This window comes from Brachyistius frenatus, unplaced genomic scaffold (genome assembly GCF_029030835.1).
Source record: "Brachyistius frenatus isolate BFR_SWC_R1_liver_20210118 unplaced genomic scaffold, ASM2903083v1 Contig_9, whole genome shotgun sequence".
NCBI classification, from domain to species: domain Eukaryota; kingdom Metazoa; phylum Chordata; class Actinopteri; family Embiotocidae; genus Brachyistius; species Brachyistius frenatus.
The window spans coordinates 6,761,295-6,782,500 of NW_027210608.1; the positions used below are offsets into that span (position 1 = coordinate 6,761,295).

Below are 21,206 nucleotides of genomic sequence, written 5' to 3' on the forward strand. Positions count from 1 at the left end.
ACGACGTATGCTTTGCCCCCCCCCCACCCCTCCCGTTCAAATTTCACACTAATTATTCGACTCGACAGTCTGTGAAGTTTCTTACGAGATAACAGTCTTTAGAGAAATTCCCAAACCTTGCACTTCACATTTATTTATTATTAGTGCCACAATACTTTGAGTAAAACCCCACCCCGGGTGCATCACCATGTGCTCTTCGACAGTGATCAATGCCAACACAAAGCATGAGATGGTCAGAACAGAATGGCACTATTGCATTTAGACAATCAAGTTAGTTTTAGTTTTTTTTTTTTTTCTTTTGGCACGGTGCACATGATGACTTCAGTGCTGCCCTGTATATGGTTACGAGGTGTGGATGTCCCCCTTGTAATGTCAGGTCTCTCCTCCATATTAGCTTAAAAAAAAAAAAAAAAAAAAAAAAAAACTGAGCATCTGCATCTCAGTCCCTTTATGAACCCATCATGGTACCTGCAGGTCAATACTGAAGAACAGGGCCACCTCAGGTGACTAGAAATGCAATCGTCTCCCCAAATCGTCCATGGTGCAGTTTTATGCGAGTGAAACAGACCTTCTTTGAACAACAACATACATTCGAGAGGTAAACGTCAGTATTTAGGCCCGCAACATAATCCATGATCACATTATTGATACTCTTTCTTGACGTTGTGGTCTTCCAACGGCTGAAGAGGGCTCTGGGGTGGCATCATCTCCTGGTCACACGTATCCTCATGCAGTCAGGACATTTACTCAGCAGAAGGGAACAAATTAGCTTCCGACTTGCCGTCATCACGTGTGGCTCGTGATAAATGTGCATTACACGTTTTATATTCTCCTGAACCTGAACTCTTGGTCACCATGTAGCCTTAGCCTGGTTCTAGTGTGCATAATATCAGAGGTGTGGCAGCCACCTCCTGCAGAGACTGTGCAATATTACTGAAACAGGGCTGGGTAATATATCAATATTCTTAATTTATTGTCTGTTGTGGTAATTGTATTTTATGATGGACATCTAGACAATTTATTGTTGGATGTTGCATACCTATAGAGAAATACTGATATAGGAAGAAGGACCTTTGTTGATGGTTTTATTTTTTCTTCCTGCATGTAGCCCAGCCCTGTGCTTACACACATACTGTATGGTGTTAGTGGCCACAAGATGGACTCAAAAATAAGACCGTTATAATTATTCGTAGCAGCTGCCATGGTTGGTGATCCCGGTTGAAACCGGATTGTTGTGCCGCTTCCTCTTCCCGCCTTACGCAGCAGACCCGGACCAACCTCTGGCTTCGGAGTGGAAATGGTTAAACGAAATGACCTCCGGACTGATCACAGAACTAAGATGACTAAAATAAAGTGTGCCGTGATGTAGGAGGATGTCAGGGTCTCCTCTCCTTTGCTCGGTGGTCTGTATCCCTCACGGAGATACAGGGTGTCGGCGGTTAGCGAAAGCCGTGCTCTCATACGATAGAGTCTTTGATCTCCGAGCCTAACCTGACCCTGGGCCGAGGGCAGGTCGGGGAGTATTCCACGTGGCTCTCCTTCAGGTTGAGCGGCCGCCTGTCGGAGGACTCGGAGAAGCTCTTGCTGTTGTCTGGCGAGGACTCGTGCGTGGGCGTACTGCAGATGTAGTTGTCATTTAACGTCTGGTAGCCCTTGTGATCCGAAGTAGAAACGGGGATGGTGTTACCGTTGAGAGGCAAGCTCTCGGTGGGCTTTCCCACGATCCTCGGCTTCTTCTGCTGCATGTTGGGGCACTCGCCTTGCTTCAGCATGGACTTCATATGATCGCGGTTCCTGTAGATGACGAACAACGAGAACACCACGAGGGAGAAAGCCAACAGAGCGCACACCACAATCAGTTCGTTCCAGTACGTCTTCGTGTGCATCTGCTCAGAGCGAGACTCGCCAGGCAGGATGATGGTCTCCTCTCGCGCGACGTGCGGTGTGCGCGAGTGACCCATCAGGGTCGTGCTTTCTTGGCGGGGCTCTGCCCTCACGCAATAGTTGGCCAACAGCTGGCGGAAGCCCTCCTCTTCTGACCAGCACTCGTAGGTCTCCATCCTGTCCAACTGAGCCGCCGCCACCACCACCAGGTTCCCCTCAGGGGTCGCGTAGAGGAACTGGCTGGCGCTGTCACTGTAACGCCACCTCCTCTGGGCCAGGTTGGACCGCAGCTTACAGGGCAGGACTCTGAATGTGTTGGCTGGGATGGTAATGAGCATGCAATGGGAGCCACCTATAAAGAAAACAGCACTTTAAAACCCATTAAAGCAATATTTAAGAAATAGTTCCACATTTTGGGAGATCAGCTTATTTGTTTTCTTGCAGAAAGTTGAGACATCCAATCAGTCTCATTTGTGTCTGTTAAGTACACAGCTACAGCCGGGAGAGGTTAGCTTAGCTTAGCATAGTGACTGGTAGCAGGGCAAAACTACTAGCATGGCTCTGTCCAAAAATACTATTAAGATATTCACTGGGAACTATTTGATTATTAACTGCAGACCGTTCGCTGAATGCTTTGCCCTCAAATAGCCATATATAAAGCTTTGATATACTTATGATATGCTAAGTTTATGGGGCAGTTTTTCCATTGCTGCAAAGTTTTTACATGTTTATATTTCTCTGCTTGTTTCTCCTGTTTGTACCAGAGCATCTGAGCTCACTGCACCACACAGGTTTTACCGAAGCCTGGTCTTGACGTGCTCTTCTTCCTTTGTTGCTTAATGGCGGTTAGTAAACATATATACTAGTTGCCACCTTAATGGTTTACGATGAACAAGGGAAATTATTTTTTGTGTTTAAAGGTAACAAAAAGAACCTTAAAAACTCACAAATTAACTTAACATTTCCTTTATTTTCTTAAATCCACAAATAGACAATTAAAAAAAAGAAATTGTAATCTTTATAAAAGGAGACAGTCTTCAGGCTGTAAGCTTATTTTTAATTGACATATACGAGAGAGGTATCAAGCTTCTCATCTACTGTAACGTTCAAGCAAAAAAGCAAATGTCCCAAAAAGTTGACATGGAAGACATTGTTTTTAAAGTGTCGCTACAGTAACCACAGTATAATCAACGAATATTATACGAATTCAAATTAAAAACTTCACTGTAATTTACACGTTTGATTGACTTTTTCCAACTTAAAACTCCTGCGTGCATGTCTTGTTACGTCTCTTTTTTTGGAACTGACAACATGTTTCTTCAACTCTAAGTGTGTGTTTGTTTGTGGTGTTCGTGAGGTGAAACACTTAAATTAAAGAGCACTGCACAGAAAGAAGACACTCACGAGAAGCTGCTGGCCGGGCAGATCTGGGGCTGGGAGAAGTTCTGTTACAAATCGCTGATGTGTCAGCCTCCTCCACGTCCTGCTGCCAGTGGCTGACACAAAACATACCGAACAAAACAACAGGGTGAGGGTTAGCAGCTGTAATGAAAGGCACCTTGTATGGATGTAACCATTCAAGTCTTTCATTTAAACCCTCTGAATGCAGCTTCATCAGCATGACTAAGAGCAACTTCTTCAAGCAACTATGACTGAGCTTTCAATGCTTAAGTTATGTATTTATTGGGGTGGTTGTTCTCAGCTAAAACACATTCATGTGAAATCTGTTGAGGTGAAATGAGGAGAGGTAACGTGAATTCGTAACCTTGCATATTTAGCCATTTTTCTCTGGATAGGTGTAGTGTTTGTATAATTTATACCTCTAATAGGAATTACATAGAAGAGTAGGCTTATATATTATTCAGCCATGCTAATCTTGTGTCTCTGGCTGGCAATAATCCACCATTTGGTCCACAATGTGAAATATGTCCAATATTGGATAGAATAACATTTGTGGTTCCCAAAGGAAAATCACTCTGACTTTTAATTAGGCACCATCATGAAATTCATATTTGTGGATTTTGGTGAAATGTTTCAACAATTCTTTTGATGTTTTGTCAAATTTACACAATTGAATACACACATCGGGTTTCTCTGGTAGTTCCTGTGATATTTAATGTCTGCAAAACTAATGGCAAGCCCATCACTGTTTCTTCAACATGTTAAAACGAGATGGTGAACATTAAACATTACACCCAACATTCAGGCATTGTTAGCATGTTGAGATTGAAGAACCTTAAGAAAAGACTTACAGAGCTGCTATATCGCACCTCGACTGTACTAAGGGTACCTGTACACGAGCTCTCACCTGTCAGGTGGAGCCATCCTGACATCCCGACACAGCTGCCCGGTCCAGGCGCAGTAGGGATCTCTGGACAACACACACTCGCCACAGCTCAGGTAGTTCGAGCAGTTGGCAACAGGAACTTCCACCAGGCCCGAGTACGACGACACAAACAACAGACCCTGCAGAGGAGAGAAAAAAAGAGAGTCATCAGCGATAAAAAGGAGAATGCAGGGCAGAGCAGGCTTTCTGCTTTTGGTTACAGATTTCTAAAAGGGAAACCATGCTAAAACAATTACTGAAGATAATCAGATGAATATAACCTACATAATGGACTAACTCTGGCCAGCTGCTCTCTGTCTTGATACCAGCTGAGTGTGGTGTTCAAAGGCACATGTTCACCAAGTCAGTGTTTGATGTAAAGAACTTTGCTCCGTTTCCATTTCTTTTTAAACACTTTTAATATCAATGTGTGTGTAACGCATATGTATTTCCACCACAAACTCTACAGACACACTGATTCACAGTGAGCTCCTTGTTCCCAAACATACAGACTATATTTAGACCTGCTTATCTATCAGTATGTTAGAAGGACATCATGTGGATTCTGTCTTAGTCTTTCATATCCCTATTTGGAGATAAGAGTAAGTAACTCAGACTTTATAAGAATTACAGAATCTTAGATAAGATTGCAGTTTGGCTGCTTTGGCCTGGGGAGAGGCCATTATGTAACAGAGAGAGAAAAGGTAATGAAATTTAGCTGAGGGTAAAATGCCAGAGAGGATCGTAAACTGTTCCAGCTGGTGCTGTAACTTGTAGGAAAACTCAATGGGATGGTCTCTGTGGAAAGAAAAGGTCTGCGGCCAGTCAGGTAAAACTAACTCCTCTACATTTTTATTATCTGTAAATTAATTAAAAATGAGTAAACATGGAAAAACATTTAATATAAACCGATACAGAACAGGAGGACAATAACCATTGAAGACGAACATTAAGTTGTAATAAATGTGTTTTAATTTGCTCCTGCATTAAATATTGTTAACGGCACAACGAAATAGTCGTGATTTACCCTTTGAGGATCGAGTTCGATGTGTTGCACAGGCTGAGGCTCCGGAAACAGAATCATCTCCTCTATGATGTGCATCTTATCGTTGGCATTGATGGCCTTGTGGAGCTTTCCATCATCTGGGAGACACAGAAGTAGTAAGAGTGAGTTACATTCTCTACAGGTGGAAATGAAGCAACCTGAAATGTATTTTGTCCTATTAAATGAAATGCATAAAGAACAACTTCGCATGGTGATTTGCTGTCGTTATTGTTGTGTAAAAAGCTGCACCTGTTCCAATGAAGAGCACATCATACGCCCTCTCCATGCCCTGGATCTTGTGCACTGCGATCTGCGTGTAGCGCACGCTTCGTTTCAGCAGCAGGGGCGCGCTGCGGATCACGCTGTCCATCAGGAAATGGTCCTTGACAAAGTTGAGCACTTTATCAGGCATGTGCAAAGACGACTGAATACCCATTTGCCTGGCGTGGTTGGTCACGCACTGTCGGGGAGTAAATTAGAGATGAAAAATGAATGTCTACTTATTCCAGTAGTGCCGGAAATACAGACATAAAAGGAGACGACGCAGTCTGTTAACCTGTGTTACTAACTTCAGAACAGAAAATTTAGGGCGAGGTAAAATTGGAAGTAAGGAATCAATGCAATAGGATTTATAAATGGAAAACACTCGCATGCTGAACAGCCCCATGATAAATCCACAGGTACAACTGGTGTCTGTAATGTGGCATTTGTATGCATGATAACAAATTCGATATTTGGGAAGGTACAAAAGACGACCTTTCCTCTTATTTTTATCCGTTACATGAACGTGCATTCCTCTGACTGACGCTACTTGAATGAAAATGCACAGACTGAACTAAAAGAAGCTGCGTCATTCTTCACAAGATATTGCCTTCAGCACTCACCGCCCCGGGCCGTGGTTCTGGTACAGGGTGGTTGTAGGTGTACCACTGCTGGGTCTCTCTGTTGACCTCGCGGTAGCGGCCGCTGAAGGCTCTTTCCACCTGGGCCATAGTGAAAGCACACACCGCTGAGCTGCCGGAGGCTCCTTTGTACCTGTAAACAAGCAGAGAAGTGTGCATTGGTGTCCTGGTTTTAAACTTGGAAACAGTTTTTAGTGACCCGACACGGTGACTTATTAAACAGTGTTGTTGCTTTGAAAGCTTCAGCAGGACACTTTCTTGGAGCATTTTGCCATTTCTTTCCCTCCAATCCATACTTTTTGCAGTTGTTGTCATTTTATTGAGGAAATTGGAGCAGCAGCCTCTCAATGGAGAACAGTTGCAGAGTGGGCGCTTGAAAGATTTCCATATTAAAACCTTTATTTTGTTGATACATTAATTAGACACTGGGGTTGCATGAGCTTGTGTTAATGTTTAAGCTCATTACAGCTGCTCTAAATTCAGAGAAGCCAAGGAAAAAATAAAGGCAACTTGCCAAATTTGAGTGCAGATATTCAATAAAAACAGTCTCTAGATGGTGTGTGAGCTGCGTAGATTCAAGCGTCTGTGTGCATGTGTATAAATATAACCGTGACATAAATCACATGATTATTTTGATTTACAGTCTGAACCGTTCCCTGCAGTCGTGTCTTACCACTGAGAAGTGAAGACGCCGTAGAACACGGTGCTCTCCCAGCTGTCTCCCATGGGCTTCAGGACAAACATGTCCTGGATGATGTTGAAGGGGAAGCCGTCGTCCGGGAGGGAACACAGGAGCTGAGCCTTCAGGAAGGTGGTCCATTTCTTCTGCAGCACCCGCTCACCTCCCTTATCACCCTGAGAAGAGGTCCAGTTTGTTACAGGAGTCATATAAGACTCAAGTCCCCTTTATAGTTTTCATTAATTACTCCTTAGTGCTCCTGGAGAGCACACAATCGCTGCTTATTTAGACTGTGGGTGCATGAGTATTGATGCAGCTGGAAGGTGCAGGGAGGGGAAGTGGTGAGGTCAGAGGAGAGTGTGTCTCACAAACAGGTGAGGCTGTTGAAGAAGCTGGGAGTTTGACTCTACTATGACTAATCTCTGCTTCCAGCTGGAGAGGTTGTGGCTGCGGTGAGAAGTGAGGACATCGTGCCCTCTGAGTCAGATGTGGACAACAGACCAGGAGTCCCAGACGACAGGAGTGGAGTGGGCGAGGCCTCTCGGGGCCCCACCCTGCCTGAGAAAGAACTCTACTTGACTTCAAATTTGCTCACTGAAGCTATGATGGAAAGCAGCAAGTTCATCAGGTATCAAATAAGTTTAGATCTGGTCTAGATATTAACCTCTTATATATTAAGTCTTATATATTAAGACTGGTACATTTTTTTCCCCCATAAAAAAGTTCTAGTAATCATCTAAAACTTTTAAAACGCAGGTTTTTGATTTCAACACTGACTGCTGGACACAAGACGTCTCCAACAATGTCCATTCTCCGTGTGTATACACTGGAGGTCACAGGTTTCTGCAGCACCTGTAAAAGCTGAACACTACGATTAGCTTCCAAACTAGTGAGCAAAAAATTATGATCATACATGTGAACACTGAGAAGCTGCAGCAGATTAAGTGTCAGACTCAAAACATTCTTCTCAAGGTCAAACAGTGAAATAAGAAAAACACACTTATGGTGCTCGATGAACTACTGAGAACTGGGAAAGTCCATCCTCCATGTGGGAGAATATACACCGGAACACGTGTCAAACTAAGAATAGTTTTCAAGAGCTCCGGTAAGTAGGTTTGACATCACTTGACGTGGTAGTGTTTCAGGTGAAAGGAAGAAATGTACTGTTCCAAAAATAAGATGAAAAGGCCAGACTTGGTTTGCAAAGCCTACCTAGTTTCCTAGTGTGGTAAATATTTAAAACAGCAGTACAGTACATCAAAACGTGAAGAAATGTAGTGTGGAAATAAAATCTCCCTCCTCAGCTCCCTTTGGTCAATGTGTTGTTGTATATGACTGATGAGGTTGTCACTTTTCTGTTTTCTCACAGCAGAAATAAAGCAGATTTCCATGTTGCCTGTTTGTCGTCATCATATGAACGCTCCAGGAAGTGGGACGTTCCCAAATGGGAAGTTTGCTTTTCCAATTCTCTGTTCTGCCTGAACACACAATAGGCCCCGGGACTTCAAATATGTTGCAGTTTACTAGCTGCTAGGAAGACATACAGTACTTTTTCAGTACTTGTATTGTATCACAGCTGCAAACCCCCTTTGCTTCAGAGGATGCAGCTAAGGTGAAATAAGGGAATGTAAAAAGTGCTTACTTAGACTTTCACAACCAGGTTGTTACATTGATTGCATGCATTTCCAGGTGTTTAAATCCTTTCCTGTGAAGCAGCGTACGTGTGGTGAATTTTTACTGCATTATAAAGGATATTTTCAAAAAATTAACATAAAAGATCCAGCAAAATATCAGTTGCTATTTGAAGGATGGTGACATGGAAAACAAACAATAGTTAGTTATTAATTACAGTTTTGAAAACCAGATCAGTGGTTCCCGCCTCACTTCTCCTCCAACACACAGCGGAGGCATTTGCTCTTCCTTTAAACTGTCACAAAATATTCACATAAACAGTTATCAGACGACTCCGCTAGAACTAGCAATTATCAAAGAGCTTGTAAACACACACCAAAAGAAACTCCTCCCAAATGTAGCTACCAAGCTGGAAAACACAGGAGGAGCAAGAAGGGGAGAAAAAGCAGGACCAAAACAAGTGGTCTCACCCAATCTCAAGACAGTTTTCCTGTCTCAGATCCAAACTATCCCATCAGCGCGGCCTCAGAAACAGAGGACAACTCCTACATAACAGCGTGAGGAGTGAATCACCCTGAAGGAGATAATAAAGTGCAAAACTGTAACTGCCTCCGTTTCCTCCTCCCTGTGCCGTCACACACAAACAACCATCTTGCCCAACAGTGAAGTGAACCCATGTGGGACTGATGCAGGGCCTGGGAGCCAATTACTAAGCTGTGGTAGTAGCCCGTCCACATAATGAGAAGACCACATTCCTGCTCTCTCAGCTGTCCGCGGCCGTTGCTGCCGTGCTCCGCTGTGCAGCTTGTACTTTGAATCGCATCGACCACTCCCCTCTGATAGCTGCCCTCCAAAAATACACTCTTTCCTTTGTGCTGCAGCTCTCATACATTTGACCACATTTAAGATTCTTCAGGTTTATCAGCCTGAGGAGTAGATGTACACGAGGTAAGCACGACGGCGCCGCACAATGTTCATAATCAGCCTGCTTTCTACAGTCCCTCAGAGTGCACACCTGAATAAACAAAAGCAAGAGGGAGTGGAAGGAGGGAGACGGACAGATAGGGGAAGAGGGGGCGAAAAAACAACTCGGAAGCAGAATTACTTGGCAAAGCAAAGTAAAACAGTAGTTTCAATATCATCAAACAAAATGGAGCCTTTCACTTTTTCATTTAACCTATCTGATAAGAAGAATTTCCTCTTTCGGAGTCTGCCAAGATGAACCAACACACCCAATGTGATTCAGATATTAAACCACATTCCAACAGATCTGTGTTTGACCTGCTGCACGGAGAGAAAAAGGAGCGCATGCTTTCTGTCAGTTCGCAAAAGTGTGTTAGATATGGAGCCTGCTAACAGGGAGTGGTCTTCATACCTCGGTTCTACCTAACCCTAATGTGAGTTCAGCTCAGTCCTCTCGGCTCACTGAAGGACTACACAGGGCGTGTTGACATGTGACACGCTATTCTGAGGGGGAAAAAAAAAAAGGCGATTTCTCAAGACGTTTTAAATCAGGTCTGTAGCGTTAAATCGGTCTTAATTTTGCTCTTAGATTGGTTTAATGTGGAGGTTTTCAAACTCGTGAGGTTGGCCTCTCCAGCGGGCCGTGAGTTGAGCACACTGCATGAAGTGGAAGGAAAAGCTGAGAACAACAGGGAGTTAAGTTTGCGTAATTTGACTGCTTACCGACACAGTCAGCAGATGCAGCACCAGTGGCACACAGCTCACAGAGGCGCTTAAAGTACCGACAACCCTCACAGCCCGACTGCCACAACTTGCGACAACATACGACTATTTCTCAGTCATACCTCTAATACCTCAAAATCTGAACGCACAGATGTGAGACACATTTTTATATTCAGTGTGATTGACACTTCCCCGAGGATATCATTATCTCTAACGTCAGTGGGAAATAAACATCCGTAAATCCTTCAGTAAGTAATCCAGTGATAGTCGTCAGGACGGTCACAGGAACCGCTAATAGCTCATTTTTATGCTTTTAAAAATGGCTCAACCTGTAGTGCACAGTGTAATTTAACTGAATCCATGGCAACATGAAACTTCCTGTTACTCTTCTCTAAGGTGGAGCTACAGTGAAAACCACTGGACAAATGAGAGTTTCACAAACATAGAGACTGACTTATTATAAGCCTAAACAGTTAGCCACCCAGGCTAACTCTGAACCAAGAGCCTTGTTTCCATGGTAATCCACAGTAATCCATGACACCGCATTTATTTGTATTGTTATACACTTCACTGGAATTTCACAGTAAATTGTTCGTATGTTGACTGTTTGCAGACAGCAAACATTTTCCGAGTGAAAGGAGCTTAGCTGCTTGAATCAGCAGTCTTCGTTTAACCAGACTTTGAGGAGTTAGACAGCTTTGTGCAGCACATACATTTAGATGTCTACCTGAAGTTATGAAACCAGCCTCAGATCTTACTGCACAAGAGCTCAGACCAAAGTGATGAGGTTTACACATTAGGGGTTCTGACATTTGAATGACAAGTTACACATTCATTTCTTTTAAAAGGAGCCAAACAGGAAGTGGGATTCTTGTGGCTCATCATATGTCAAAAGTTCCTGAGGATTTGCTCAGTAAATTGGAGAATAAACCACATGCAGCACTGCTATACTGCCAGAGAAGAGCTTCTGAAAAGATGGCAGTCGGGGAAAAAGAGAGCTGCTGCATTCCAGAAACATAAAGGCGCTCTGCAGAGCAGAGAAAGCCATTCTTCTGTCTTTATTGCACAGTTCATCTGCAGCAAGTTGCCACAGTCTGGGGGCCTTTCTGTCAATGATTTCCATATATAGAACCCAGGAGGTGCTCTGCCGGCTACGAGAGGTGTCGCAGCACTGAGTGCCAGAGCCTAGCAGGACTAAGTCATTAAGCTGTCACTTAAGATTACATGCTGTCCCTGCGATTACTCACATTACTGCCTCCATGAACAAGAGGCATCAGTCAGGGAGGGATGCTGAGCGCAATGTGTATCAGGCAGCTTCACAGCCTTTTAATTGATCTAATGACAGGTGAAAAAGGGAGAAAGTCTGCCACTGATTACCCGGGTTGATCAACCAAACTAAACTCTCCAGGAGGAGGAGAAATGACGTTGCCGCTTTAAATGATCCGAGTGAATTCTGCAGTTGCTACCGTTTGCATGCTTTGCCTGCAACAGAAACAGGCCATACAGTAGAGTGGGAAAAGCATTTCATATTGGAGCGAAGCGCCCTTGAATACTAATAATGCCTGCAGAGCTCAAAGGGCTGGTGGAGAAAGGCAAGGAGCTGAAGGGATGGACGAGTGCAGCTGACATTGTGAGGCAGATGGAAGGAGAGGGGGATTTGACATTGCAGAGAGGGGGGGAGGGGGCGAGGAGGAGGAGGAGGCGATGATTCAGGCAAGGGGAAACCAAATCTGCTGAAAACATGTTTGTACAGTCAAATACAGAAAGCTTTAACGCACCAGTGACATGTTTCCACGGCATGTACACAGGCACGACATGCAGTTTAATGTTACCAAACGGGCTTTGACACGGGAGTGTCCCGTCTCGTTTTTTTGAGGTAATTGTATCAGGATTAAGGAGAGGAAGTTTGATCCCTGCTACGCCTCTTTCCTTTGCATGACCATCTTGTGCAATCACTTCAGCCTAAACCCCCGGTGCTTTACCTTACACACGCGAGCGATCCTTGACACGATGGTGTTGTCAAAGAAGTCAAATTCTTTTCCCGCCTCGCTAAAGAAGAAGTAAATCTTGTCGTCGTCGCCCACGGGGTTGCCCACTGGCTGACTCTCCTCTATGTAAGCAGACCCGACAAACACCGGATCTGTCACGAAAGTGGAAAAACACAGAGCAAACATGTGGTCAGGGAGATATGTTACACCTCTATCATCAGTTTTTTCACTTCATCACTTTTTGTATCACCATAAATTTGGATAGAAGTCATAGAGCTGTGTCACACAATCCTGTGAGGGCAGAGGAAACAGGATCTTCTGTATAATTGTACTCAGATGTCTCATCAGGAGCACTCTGCATGAATTACAGAGAGATCAAAAGACAAGAGAGGTCTTAATTGTGCGCAAAGTGCGGCTCACGTTGGCGAAAGCAGCGGCAGCCGGCTGAGGCTGTTTTGATGTGCATGTGCGGCGGCTGATAGGACCGAGATCCCACAATCTACCAGGGTTTGTCTTTGCTCTCGGTCGGCATGCATTAGCGAATGTGCCTCACTAATGATCACTACTTTTTGGAGCTTATCTGCTGTGGTCAGTACATAATGGAGGATGTGTAGAGGGTAAAAAAAACAACAACGAAAAAAAACATCTGATGGGGTACATGGAGTTTACCTTGCAGCCATTTTAAGGAGTTTTCGGTCTTTAGAGCGGTTCCCTGACCCAAACTCTTGTAAATGACTGGTTCGTTCCCTTGGAAGTTACTGACTGTGCCAGTGTACAATTCACCATCTGGAAGAAAACAGAGGAAAAGATAAAGCTTGAACTGAATTTCCGTTAATAATCAAAATAAATGACTGCAGGAGATGGAGTGAGTAATAAAGTAAGCTGTTAGCACCAGAACAGTCTGAGAGGGATTAGACAAATCAGTTCTCCCTCTCCATATCCAGCTCAATTATTTACTAATTGCTTGTTAAAGAAGTTGAACACAAGCAGTGTCTGTTGGTGTCCGGCTATTTATCAGACAGCCTGATGCAGACAAACAGCATTAGCAGGCACATCATGACTCATTACTGAATCAAAGATGGAGCCGACATCAAAGTAGCTTCAGAAACAGCTGAACCTGTTGCCAGAGTCTCTTCCCAACAGGAAGCCATTCATAATAAGTGCATGTATTACTCTACATACCAACGATGATGGCAGTGGATTTGTACTCTGGATTAAAAGGGCAGCGACTGCGCCCGTCTTCCATCACGACCTCGCCCACTTCGTCTCTCTCCAGCGTGAATGTTGACGTGTTCTGGGGACGGACACAAACAGAAAAACGTCCCTCAGGCACAGTCCAGTTAAATTCTACTTATAGTAAAAGAGTGAGCTAAAGTGAGATCAGTGACCTCAAGCTCACTCTCTCCATTACAATACACACAGGGGCACTGATGTTTTGAGAGTTTGCTCACTTTAAACATCCTGCAGCTCTATACGATTTATAAGTCAAAGGTTTTAGGATAATGTATGTGACAGGCAACCGTGTTACTTCCACAGAGAGAAGATTACTGTCAACAAATCTCACTAAAAGTTCAAACTCAATGAAGTCTGAGATACTTCATTCTTGTTGAGCTGTTGTTCAAAAACACATCACTGAGCTACACTGTTGGCCTGCATCTATCCCTCCATACACCGTCCTGTCATCATAAATGTTCCCTAATGTGCATTAATCCTTTGCTCAATACGTTCCAGCAAATTCACGTTTTACTGTTGTTTGAGTAATGTTCACTTAAAACTAAAGAGACCAGCTGTTTTAAAATAAATAAATACATATTTTCATTTGTGACCCACTTTTAAAGATTTATGTCATAAATGAGAACAAACAGACTTAAGGCTGAGAACCAGAGGCAAGTTAGCAAAGTCAGAAAGTACTGAGGGACGCACGGACACACTGTTGGTTTCGGTCTTTTTATGGGATTTGTTTTTGTTTAAGAACATTTTTTGCATTTTCAGAGAGACTGTCAACTGCCCAAATCCATAAATTGGCAATGCTTTAACAAATCAACCAATATCCTGACTACAGGTCAGATTGGACTATTTCTTTTAGTCTGTTTCATAAACACTTCAATATCTATCTATCTATCTATCTATCTATCTATCTATCTATCTATCTATCTATCTATCTATCTATCTATCTATCTATCTATCTATCTATCTATCTATCTATCTATCTATCTATCTATCTATATGTATATATCTATATATATAGCTGTATATATGTATATTTCTTTTTTTTAAACTGAGGTAAATAACGCTTTATTGTGCTGTATTGTTTCTGCTGTCTGTACTAAAGAGCTCCCTTCTTAAAGCGATGTCAGTGTACGTGATGGGGAACAAAATTCTCAGCTCTTCTATAAAAGAGGACTCGCCTGAGGTAAGCAGGTGTGAGTTTTAGAAATCTTCCAAACTTTAATTCTAGTACAAAATTCCTTCTTTGCACCGTATTTCCAACTTGAACTAAAATTTGGAATTAAAATGTCTGTATTTGTCTAATTTAGACTGCATAAGCTTCATATCACCTTTAGCTGAACTTTGTGGTACAGAAAGAGGAAGCCATCATTTCATGTACATGTGGGAAAATGAGTGTTGAATTAAGATACACATGAAAAATATATGTGGACACTTTGCAGTAAGAGTAATAACTTGTTCCATTCGCAAAAAATCAAATCAAATCAAATAGGACAGTGTTGTGTCCATTGCGTGGAAAATCTTCCCATACTTTTTCACTGAGATGTTGTTTCACGCAGAGCTTATTTAAACTCATGTCTGTCACTTAGATTGTTTAGTGGATCTTCTTGGCTTCGGTGTTGTGCTACACTGCCCGTAAAATCCTCCGTGACTGTTTTCAGAAGTGCTACGAAAATAAAACATTCATCATTGTTAAGATTCTGCATCTCAGAGCATCTGGCCACGAGGAATGCTTTCAGTCACACACACACACACACACACACACACACACACACACACACACACACACACACACACACACACACACACACACACACACACACACACACACACTGTTGTGGACCCTGTCAACATGACGACCATTCACCCGGACCAACAGGGCTCAGACTCGCTTGGAATCCGAGTTCAGGGCCTAACGTCCTGCCAAGTCGTCTTCAGTCTGAGACGTGCCGTGTTTTTCTTTCACTCTGACGTCAAAGGGGAGAGTTTAATGTCCCGTTTCTAGAGCTGAGCTGTCGCCAAGCTCGATTGCCCCCGTGTCACTGAAATCAATGTCGTCCTGCTGCCGGCTACCATCACTCCAGATGTACTCCTCCGCTAGATAAACAGATCCACTGTTTCCCTCTCTCGGGGAACCACGCAGTTCATGTACCCCCTGTTGACTTGTCTGGCTAAAGCGCTGCAGCAGGATTCGGTTACGCTTGGATAACCACAGATACAATACCAACATGGTGGATAAAAGGGCACGATTCCTAAAGAGCACCAAAAAAATAAATCAAAATTCAAACCTCATCCAGTGGGATGGGAGGAAAGAAATACAAAAAAATACAAAAATCAAGACTTGTTTTTAGTGACAGGAGAAAAATCTGCTCTTGCAGGTGAACGACGGGCAGATTGAGAGGTCGTTACTTACTATGTAGGCGCAGACAGGGCTGAAGGCATAGGTGCCACACACATAGAGATGAGTGCTGTTCAGCCGCAGAAGAATTTTGATGTAATTGAAGCAATCAGTCTGGATGGGAACAAATGGAGAGAGTGTCAGGTCCATAAATTCACAAGAAATTCTCAGAAGAAGTGAATGAGATTTTCTTTGGAGCTCCTTTAAAATATCAGCCTGAAATACTTGTAAACACAAGTAAATCTTTCAGAAACTGGTAGAAAAATATTCGCCTCTCCTCAAACACTGTTGGGAAAACCTCCCAGCGTCACAGCAGTTGCCTGGTGAGCTTTCTGTAATACACAGACCAGAGTTGTACACTGCAGTGCACAGATTACCGAGGCCTGTCGCCCGGGGATACGACAGCTGGCATGACAACAAGGTAACAGACAGACAGGGAAGAAGAAAGAGCAATTTCTTTGGTGAGCCTGCACACTTGATGAATCTATTTGTAACTGGTGGAGAGGTTTGTCAACACAGCTCATTTTATTTATTTTCAACCTCTGTAAAACAAATAGGGGAAATAATCAAACACCCTGTACACAAAGAGCTAGGTTTTCTATATTGTGCTATTAGAAGTGTCTTTCTGAGGTATTTTCATCTTTCAGTGTTTTGCTGGAGCTCTAGAAAAAAAATGCTTCTCACCTCCAGGTTCTTCCCTTTGAAGCTGCACTCCTCTCTTTTTCCAGAAGGAGTGCCCCACGTCAGCTGAAGATGCAAAAGCAAAAGCCTGAATAAGTCATGTGAAATACAGGGAAACCATGCCGATTCTGAAACATGCCCCGAATTAGCTGCTAACCAAAGCTGCCGCATTTCTAAGCAGTCAAGTGAGCCAAGCTGTACCGTTGCTCTGCAACTTTGACTCACGTTCTTCTGCAGCTTGGTCTTGCTGATGTCCGAAAGGCTGAGGGCGAACAGCGCCTCCCTGGCTCCAACGTACAGCATGTCATCCTCCTGGCTGAGCAGCAGAGAGGTGTAATTGAAGACACCGTCTACTGAGAATCTCTTGGCCGATCTGTCCTTTGCACCTGGAAAATGCAAGAAAGAAAACACGCAGCAGATTATTAACACTTAGAAGGACAGAACAGAAAGGACGAAATCACTAGGGGTGGGGATTCGTTTTTAAAATTCATGCAATCATTTTGCACGAACCCTCAAACCCACCACCACTCCTTTGCTCAGGCCTCTGAAACTCAAACATCAACATAAGATCAGCAGAGATTTCAGAGAAGACTCCCTCACGACCGCGAGAACTCTTCTTCTACCATTTCCAGCACTCTCCAGGCCTCACAGGGAACCACAAATCAAGCAGGGAAGAAGAACAAGTGGGAAGACATCACATTACATCCAACTACACAGTTGTGAGCTGCAGTCAAATCGATTCATCACACAAAGTGGGAAACTCTCATCGAGCTCATTGTCATTCCTATAACCCTCACTCCTCGAGGCGAGCGGCCTCTCCATTTATCGCTCGCACACAGCGGCAGCCAGCAGCTACTGCAGCTCCACGACAACATGTCACTCGTACGCCAGCGAGCCACGTCCACCCTCTCCTGCGCTGGCCGCCTCTCTTCGTTCCGTTCGGCACTGGCAGCGGGGTAAAAGCCTCTGCTACTCAACACTAATCTAAATCTCCTTCATATTGCTGCCTCTTCAAACAGATCTCTTCAGCAGCGGGCCAGAAGTCAAATGAGTTACTTTTTTCCCACGTCGCTCCCTCACCTGCAGCTTCAAACAGCGCTTGCAATGAAATACGGATTCGACGTCCACGTCGCTTCTTTTATAGCATTTCCCTTTGGATCACAAACAACTCGGTGTCCTATAGTGACATCAGCAGCAGATTTTTTTATTGCTTTCTTTCAAAAACACTGAAAATAAAAGCCAACACAGGGTTCGAGACATCCTGGTGATTGGGTTTATTCTAGACATTCAAGTTTTGGATAAACAACAGGGACCCTGTATCTGTATGTGGTTTAGTGAATGTTATTACGTCATATCCATTAGCCATGTAAAAGCTAACCAAAGACATGGAATATAATATCCGTGCATCTGTTGGCTACATACCTCTTAATCTTTGCAGTTATGTTTATGTAAATGTTTATCTCTTGCCTCATTCCAAAACACACTCCCAAGCCAAAACACTGGGGGTCTTGGGCTCCATTTGCTTGTCCAAATAAGATTACTGGCTCCAATGTAGTGTCGTAAACACTAATATTTGTTGCAGTTAAACCATTTACAGCCTTTTCCACATGTACAACCAGCAAACTAAATTCAAATTCAGGCCCTTCTGACGGTAAGAAAGAGATACCAGCAGGACGTTTATCTTCAACACTCCAGGTGGTACATTGGACCAATAATGCAAATGTAGCCAGTAAACTGCAATAAATGTTTACAACCCATGACTTAAACTTCTCAATGTGCTCACAAACAAATGGTTCATCTAACACTCAAGGCACTTTGGCAGATGATCGTCTTCCCCTTGTGGGAGTGAGAGCCAGCTGCACAAGCCGTATCTTGTCCAAAAATCAAATCTTAAGGCCTTTTCCAGATCAACAGCCCTCGCTCTGTTTAAAACATTGTGACATCTGGAGCCAATGAAGAGAAGGGGCTGTCATTAAAATCAGAGGACGGGAGGCAAAATAAAAAAGACTTTCTATTGTCACCCGCAGGGTTCAGGACAGTTTTCCTGCGAGGAGACGGAAAAACTGGTTTTATTTAAAGGTGAATTAAGTCCGTTAAAATGTTCTTAAATGCTCATAAAAATCAGGATACTCAGTCCCAGTGGACGCTGCAGTTGGCAGACAAAGGACTGCCATCCCTCCTCTCAACAGGGGGGCATATCATAGCCTGATTGTCACGGCTCCCCTGGGTTTTGGACGTTGACTGGAACCAAAAACAGCCTCTCCTTGGCATATTAAAAACTCGCTGACATAAATCACAGTGACAATGTCTTCGACAGACAATGGAATAACGAGGAGGGGAGAGCAAACTCATGAAACTTTTACTCCGAGAGCAGGCCGAGGCTACTTAGCGGGAGGGAGGGTTTGAGGTCAGGGTACCGAGTGGGAGTTGTGGTAACCAGGAAGATTGGATTGAGATGTTGACCTATGAAGAAACATGCAGACAGGGTGTGTGTGTGTGTGTGTGTGTGTGGGGGGGGGGGGGTGCTATTTTCAAAGCACTCTCAGATGGATGTTTTGATAAGAGCAGAAGGTCACGCAGTAACAAACATCAACGCTGCGTCAAGCCGCAGAGATTTCAAACAGAAAACCAACCAAACTCTAATTCCCCCCCTCCCCCCTCGTCTATCAACAGAGGTTGATGCTTTAAGGAGATTGTTGCGCTCTCTGATGCAGCAGATCACTTGTGTGTTTTGACATGCCTGCAGCAGAATGCCAGGCATCTACGGACGGCGGCAGCAACTGCGGGCCATTTCACAGCCGGGCAGCAGCTCCATTCATCACCCGCCTGTTTAATCAGCTGGTTGTCACCAAGCCGGGCCCTCAACCTCTGCCAATGCTCATCACATCACACCTACCATCAATATGGCTGCTTTATTGCCGGTGCTAACATGCTGAATTAGTTGGCTCTACGGAGTTCTTTGAATTTGAGCTTGGACGTCACACTGAATGCATTTGCCTCGATTCTCCGTGATTGTGTGGAGAGCGCAGAGGAACCGTTCAAAAGATGCATCGTCCGAGGACGGTTTACAGCTGGAGGAACAGGGTCTGCAAGCAACACTGACAACATTCAAGAACTCAATGTCTCGTCTCCACTGAGACACAATACCCTCTCAGCAGTTAATTACATAAAATTCAATTTCGGGCAGAGTGTTCACTCTATTCTTTAATTGTGATGCTTCTTTTTATTTATCTTTTATAAAATCAGTGGAGCGGAAGACGGCAGGAAGAAATCAGATCACAGGGGATTTCAGAGAGCACATGTTTAGTGATCAAAGAACTCAGCTTTCTTGCGACTAAATCTGTACACACAATGAACAGCTACCAACGCCTTGTACTAAAACACAGATATGAATCTCAAAAATCCTATTCTACATGTAATAAATTCATTTATTGCTGGGATTTTTATCTTATGAACACTATATAATAGTTTCTGGTTATAGATACTAGCACCAGTGTAACCCACCTGCTGAAAAGACAATATTGGGATGTAGAATGTGAAAAATGTGCATTCATTGGCTAGGCAGGTTAGGTGCTTTTCTGCTTGGAGATACAATGTTTCTACAAGAAAAGCTGAAGAAAGGTACATTACCCCCCCACTAAAACCACAAACAGTTATCTATTTCACTTAAATAAGATACAAAATATTAATTTATCAGTGGTCGTAGTTTCATTTTGTTGCCACGGTGCTGAGCCAGGCAAGACGTTTTCCCCCGTTTCCAGTCTTTATGCAGAGTGAGAGTGGAATCAGTCTTCTCATCCTCCTTTCAGAAAGAAAGTGAGTAAGTATAGTTAAAAAAATGTCCAACTCTTTCTTTAACAGAACTGCAGACCTTCAGATAAACATAAGAATTAATGTAATTTAGTGTACAGATATGAAAAAAAAAAAAAAAAAAAAACTTTTGAAGGAGAACGCTTTTGAACCATAAAAAAATAAATCATGTTCTCAGACACTTTAATCAAATACATTCCCATATTTCTTTGACATGATCGAAATATATTTTTGGTAAGTCTAACAGTGCTGTGAGACCAGACCTCCGAAATAGCACAGTGACATCAATTAAGACTTGCATGCCTCTGAATCTCTAACATTCACATCCCAGCTGAGTGCGTTCGGTGTGCTTACTCACCCTTGAGGTAACTAAGACATCATCACAGCGTGCCAGCTTGCAGATGCTTTGTCGCCGAGAAACAGAATTTGAGCCAGCACTTTGGCAAGCATCATATTTCAGAGAAAATGGAGCAGGATCAACCTTTTCCTTTTTTTTCCCCCTCCAAAGGTTTAATATTGCATCAGGGGCGGGGTGACTAATTGGCTGCTTGGTAGGTATAGGCCTGCCAGGACACTCCTAAAAGCCATGAGTATAAACATGCCCCAGATTTACTATAGCAGCATGAGCCAAGTCACAAGGCGAGGGGGCAACAGGGACAAAGGGGTTCGCTTGCAGCCGGGCTGACAAAAGCAAAAGGAGATGAGAGTGAAGCACAGCCGATATTAATCTCAAACTGGGCTCATCTTATCGTGCATGCAAGACACAAATTCATCCAGAAAAAAACAAAAAACAAAACACAATCGCTGCCCTCTGCCATCCGAAGCTACACAACAGTGCACAGCTTCAAGGCTCTCCGTTTGACATGATTTGACAACGGGCTTGATAGCAGCGCCGGAGCTGACAGAAGTCACTTCAAGGTCATCGCAGCACCGCTCCTCCTGATGTTT

At 43.6% G+C, this 21,206-nt stretch overlaps 1 protein-coding gene across 2 annotated transcripts in view; it reads right to left on the reverse strand.

The window, feature by feature from the left end:
• Positions 1-275: 275 nt before the first annotated feature.
• Positions 276-21,206, reverse strand: part of sema4bb (sema domain, immunoglobulin domain (Ig), transmembrane domain (TM) and short cytoplasmic domain, (semaphorin) 4Bb) — a 54,235-nt gene continuing 33,304 nt past the window's right edge. For both annotated transcript variants that reach the window (XM_069690515.1, XM_069690514.1), the window contains exons 3-15: positions 16,674-16,834; positions 16,452-16,514; positions 15,783-15,881; positions 13,325-13,436; positions 12,812-12,928; positions 12,137-12,294; positions 6,831-7,012; positions 6,140-6,290; positions 5,505-5,715; positions 5,238-5,353; positions 4,193-4,350; positions 3,289-3,380; positions 276-2,236 (exon numbers count right to left, since the gene is read on the reverse strand). In XM_069690515.1, the coding sequence (XP_069546616.1) occupies positions 1,458-2,236; positions 3,289-3,380; positions 4,193-4,350; positions 5,238-5,353; positions 5,505-5,715; positions 6,140-6,290; positions 6,831-7,012; positions 12,137-12,294; positions 12,812-12,928; positions 13,325-13,436; positions 15,783-15,881; positions 16,452-16,514; positions 16,674-16,834 (2,399 nt within the window). In that variant the 3' untranslated portion in view covers positions 276-1,457. The remainder of the gene's footprint in view (positions 2,237-3,288; positions 3,381-4,192; positions 4,351-5,237; positions 5,354-5,504; positions 5,716-6,139; positions 6,291-6,830; positions 7,013-12,136; positions 12,295-12,811; positions 12,929-13,324; positions 13,437-15,782; positions 15,882-16,451; positions 16,515-16,673; positions 16,835-21,206) is intronic.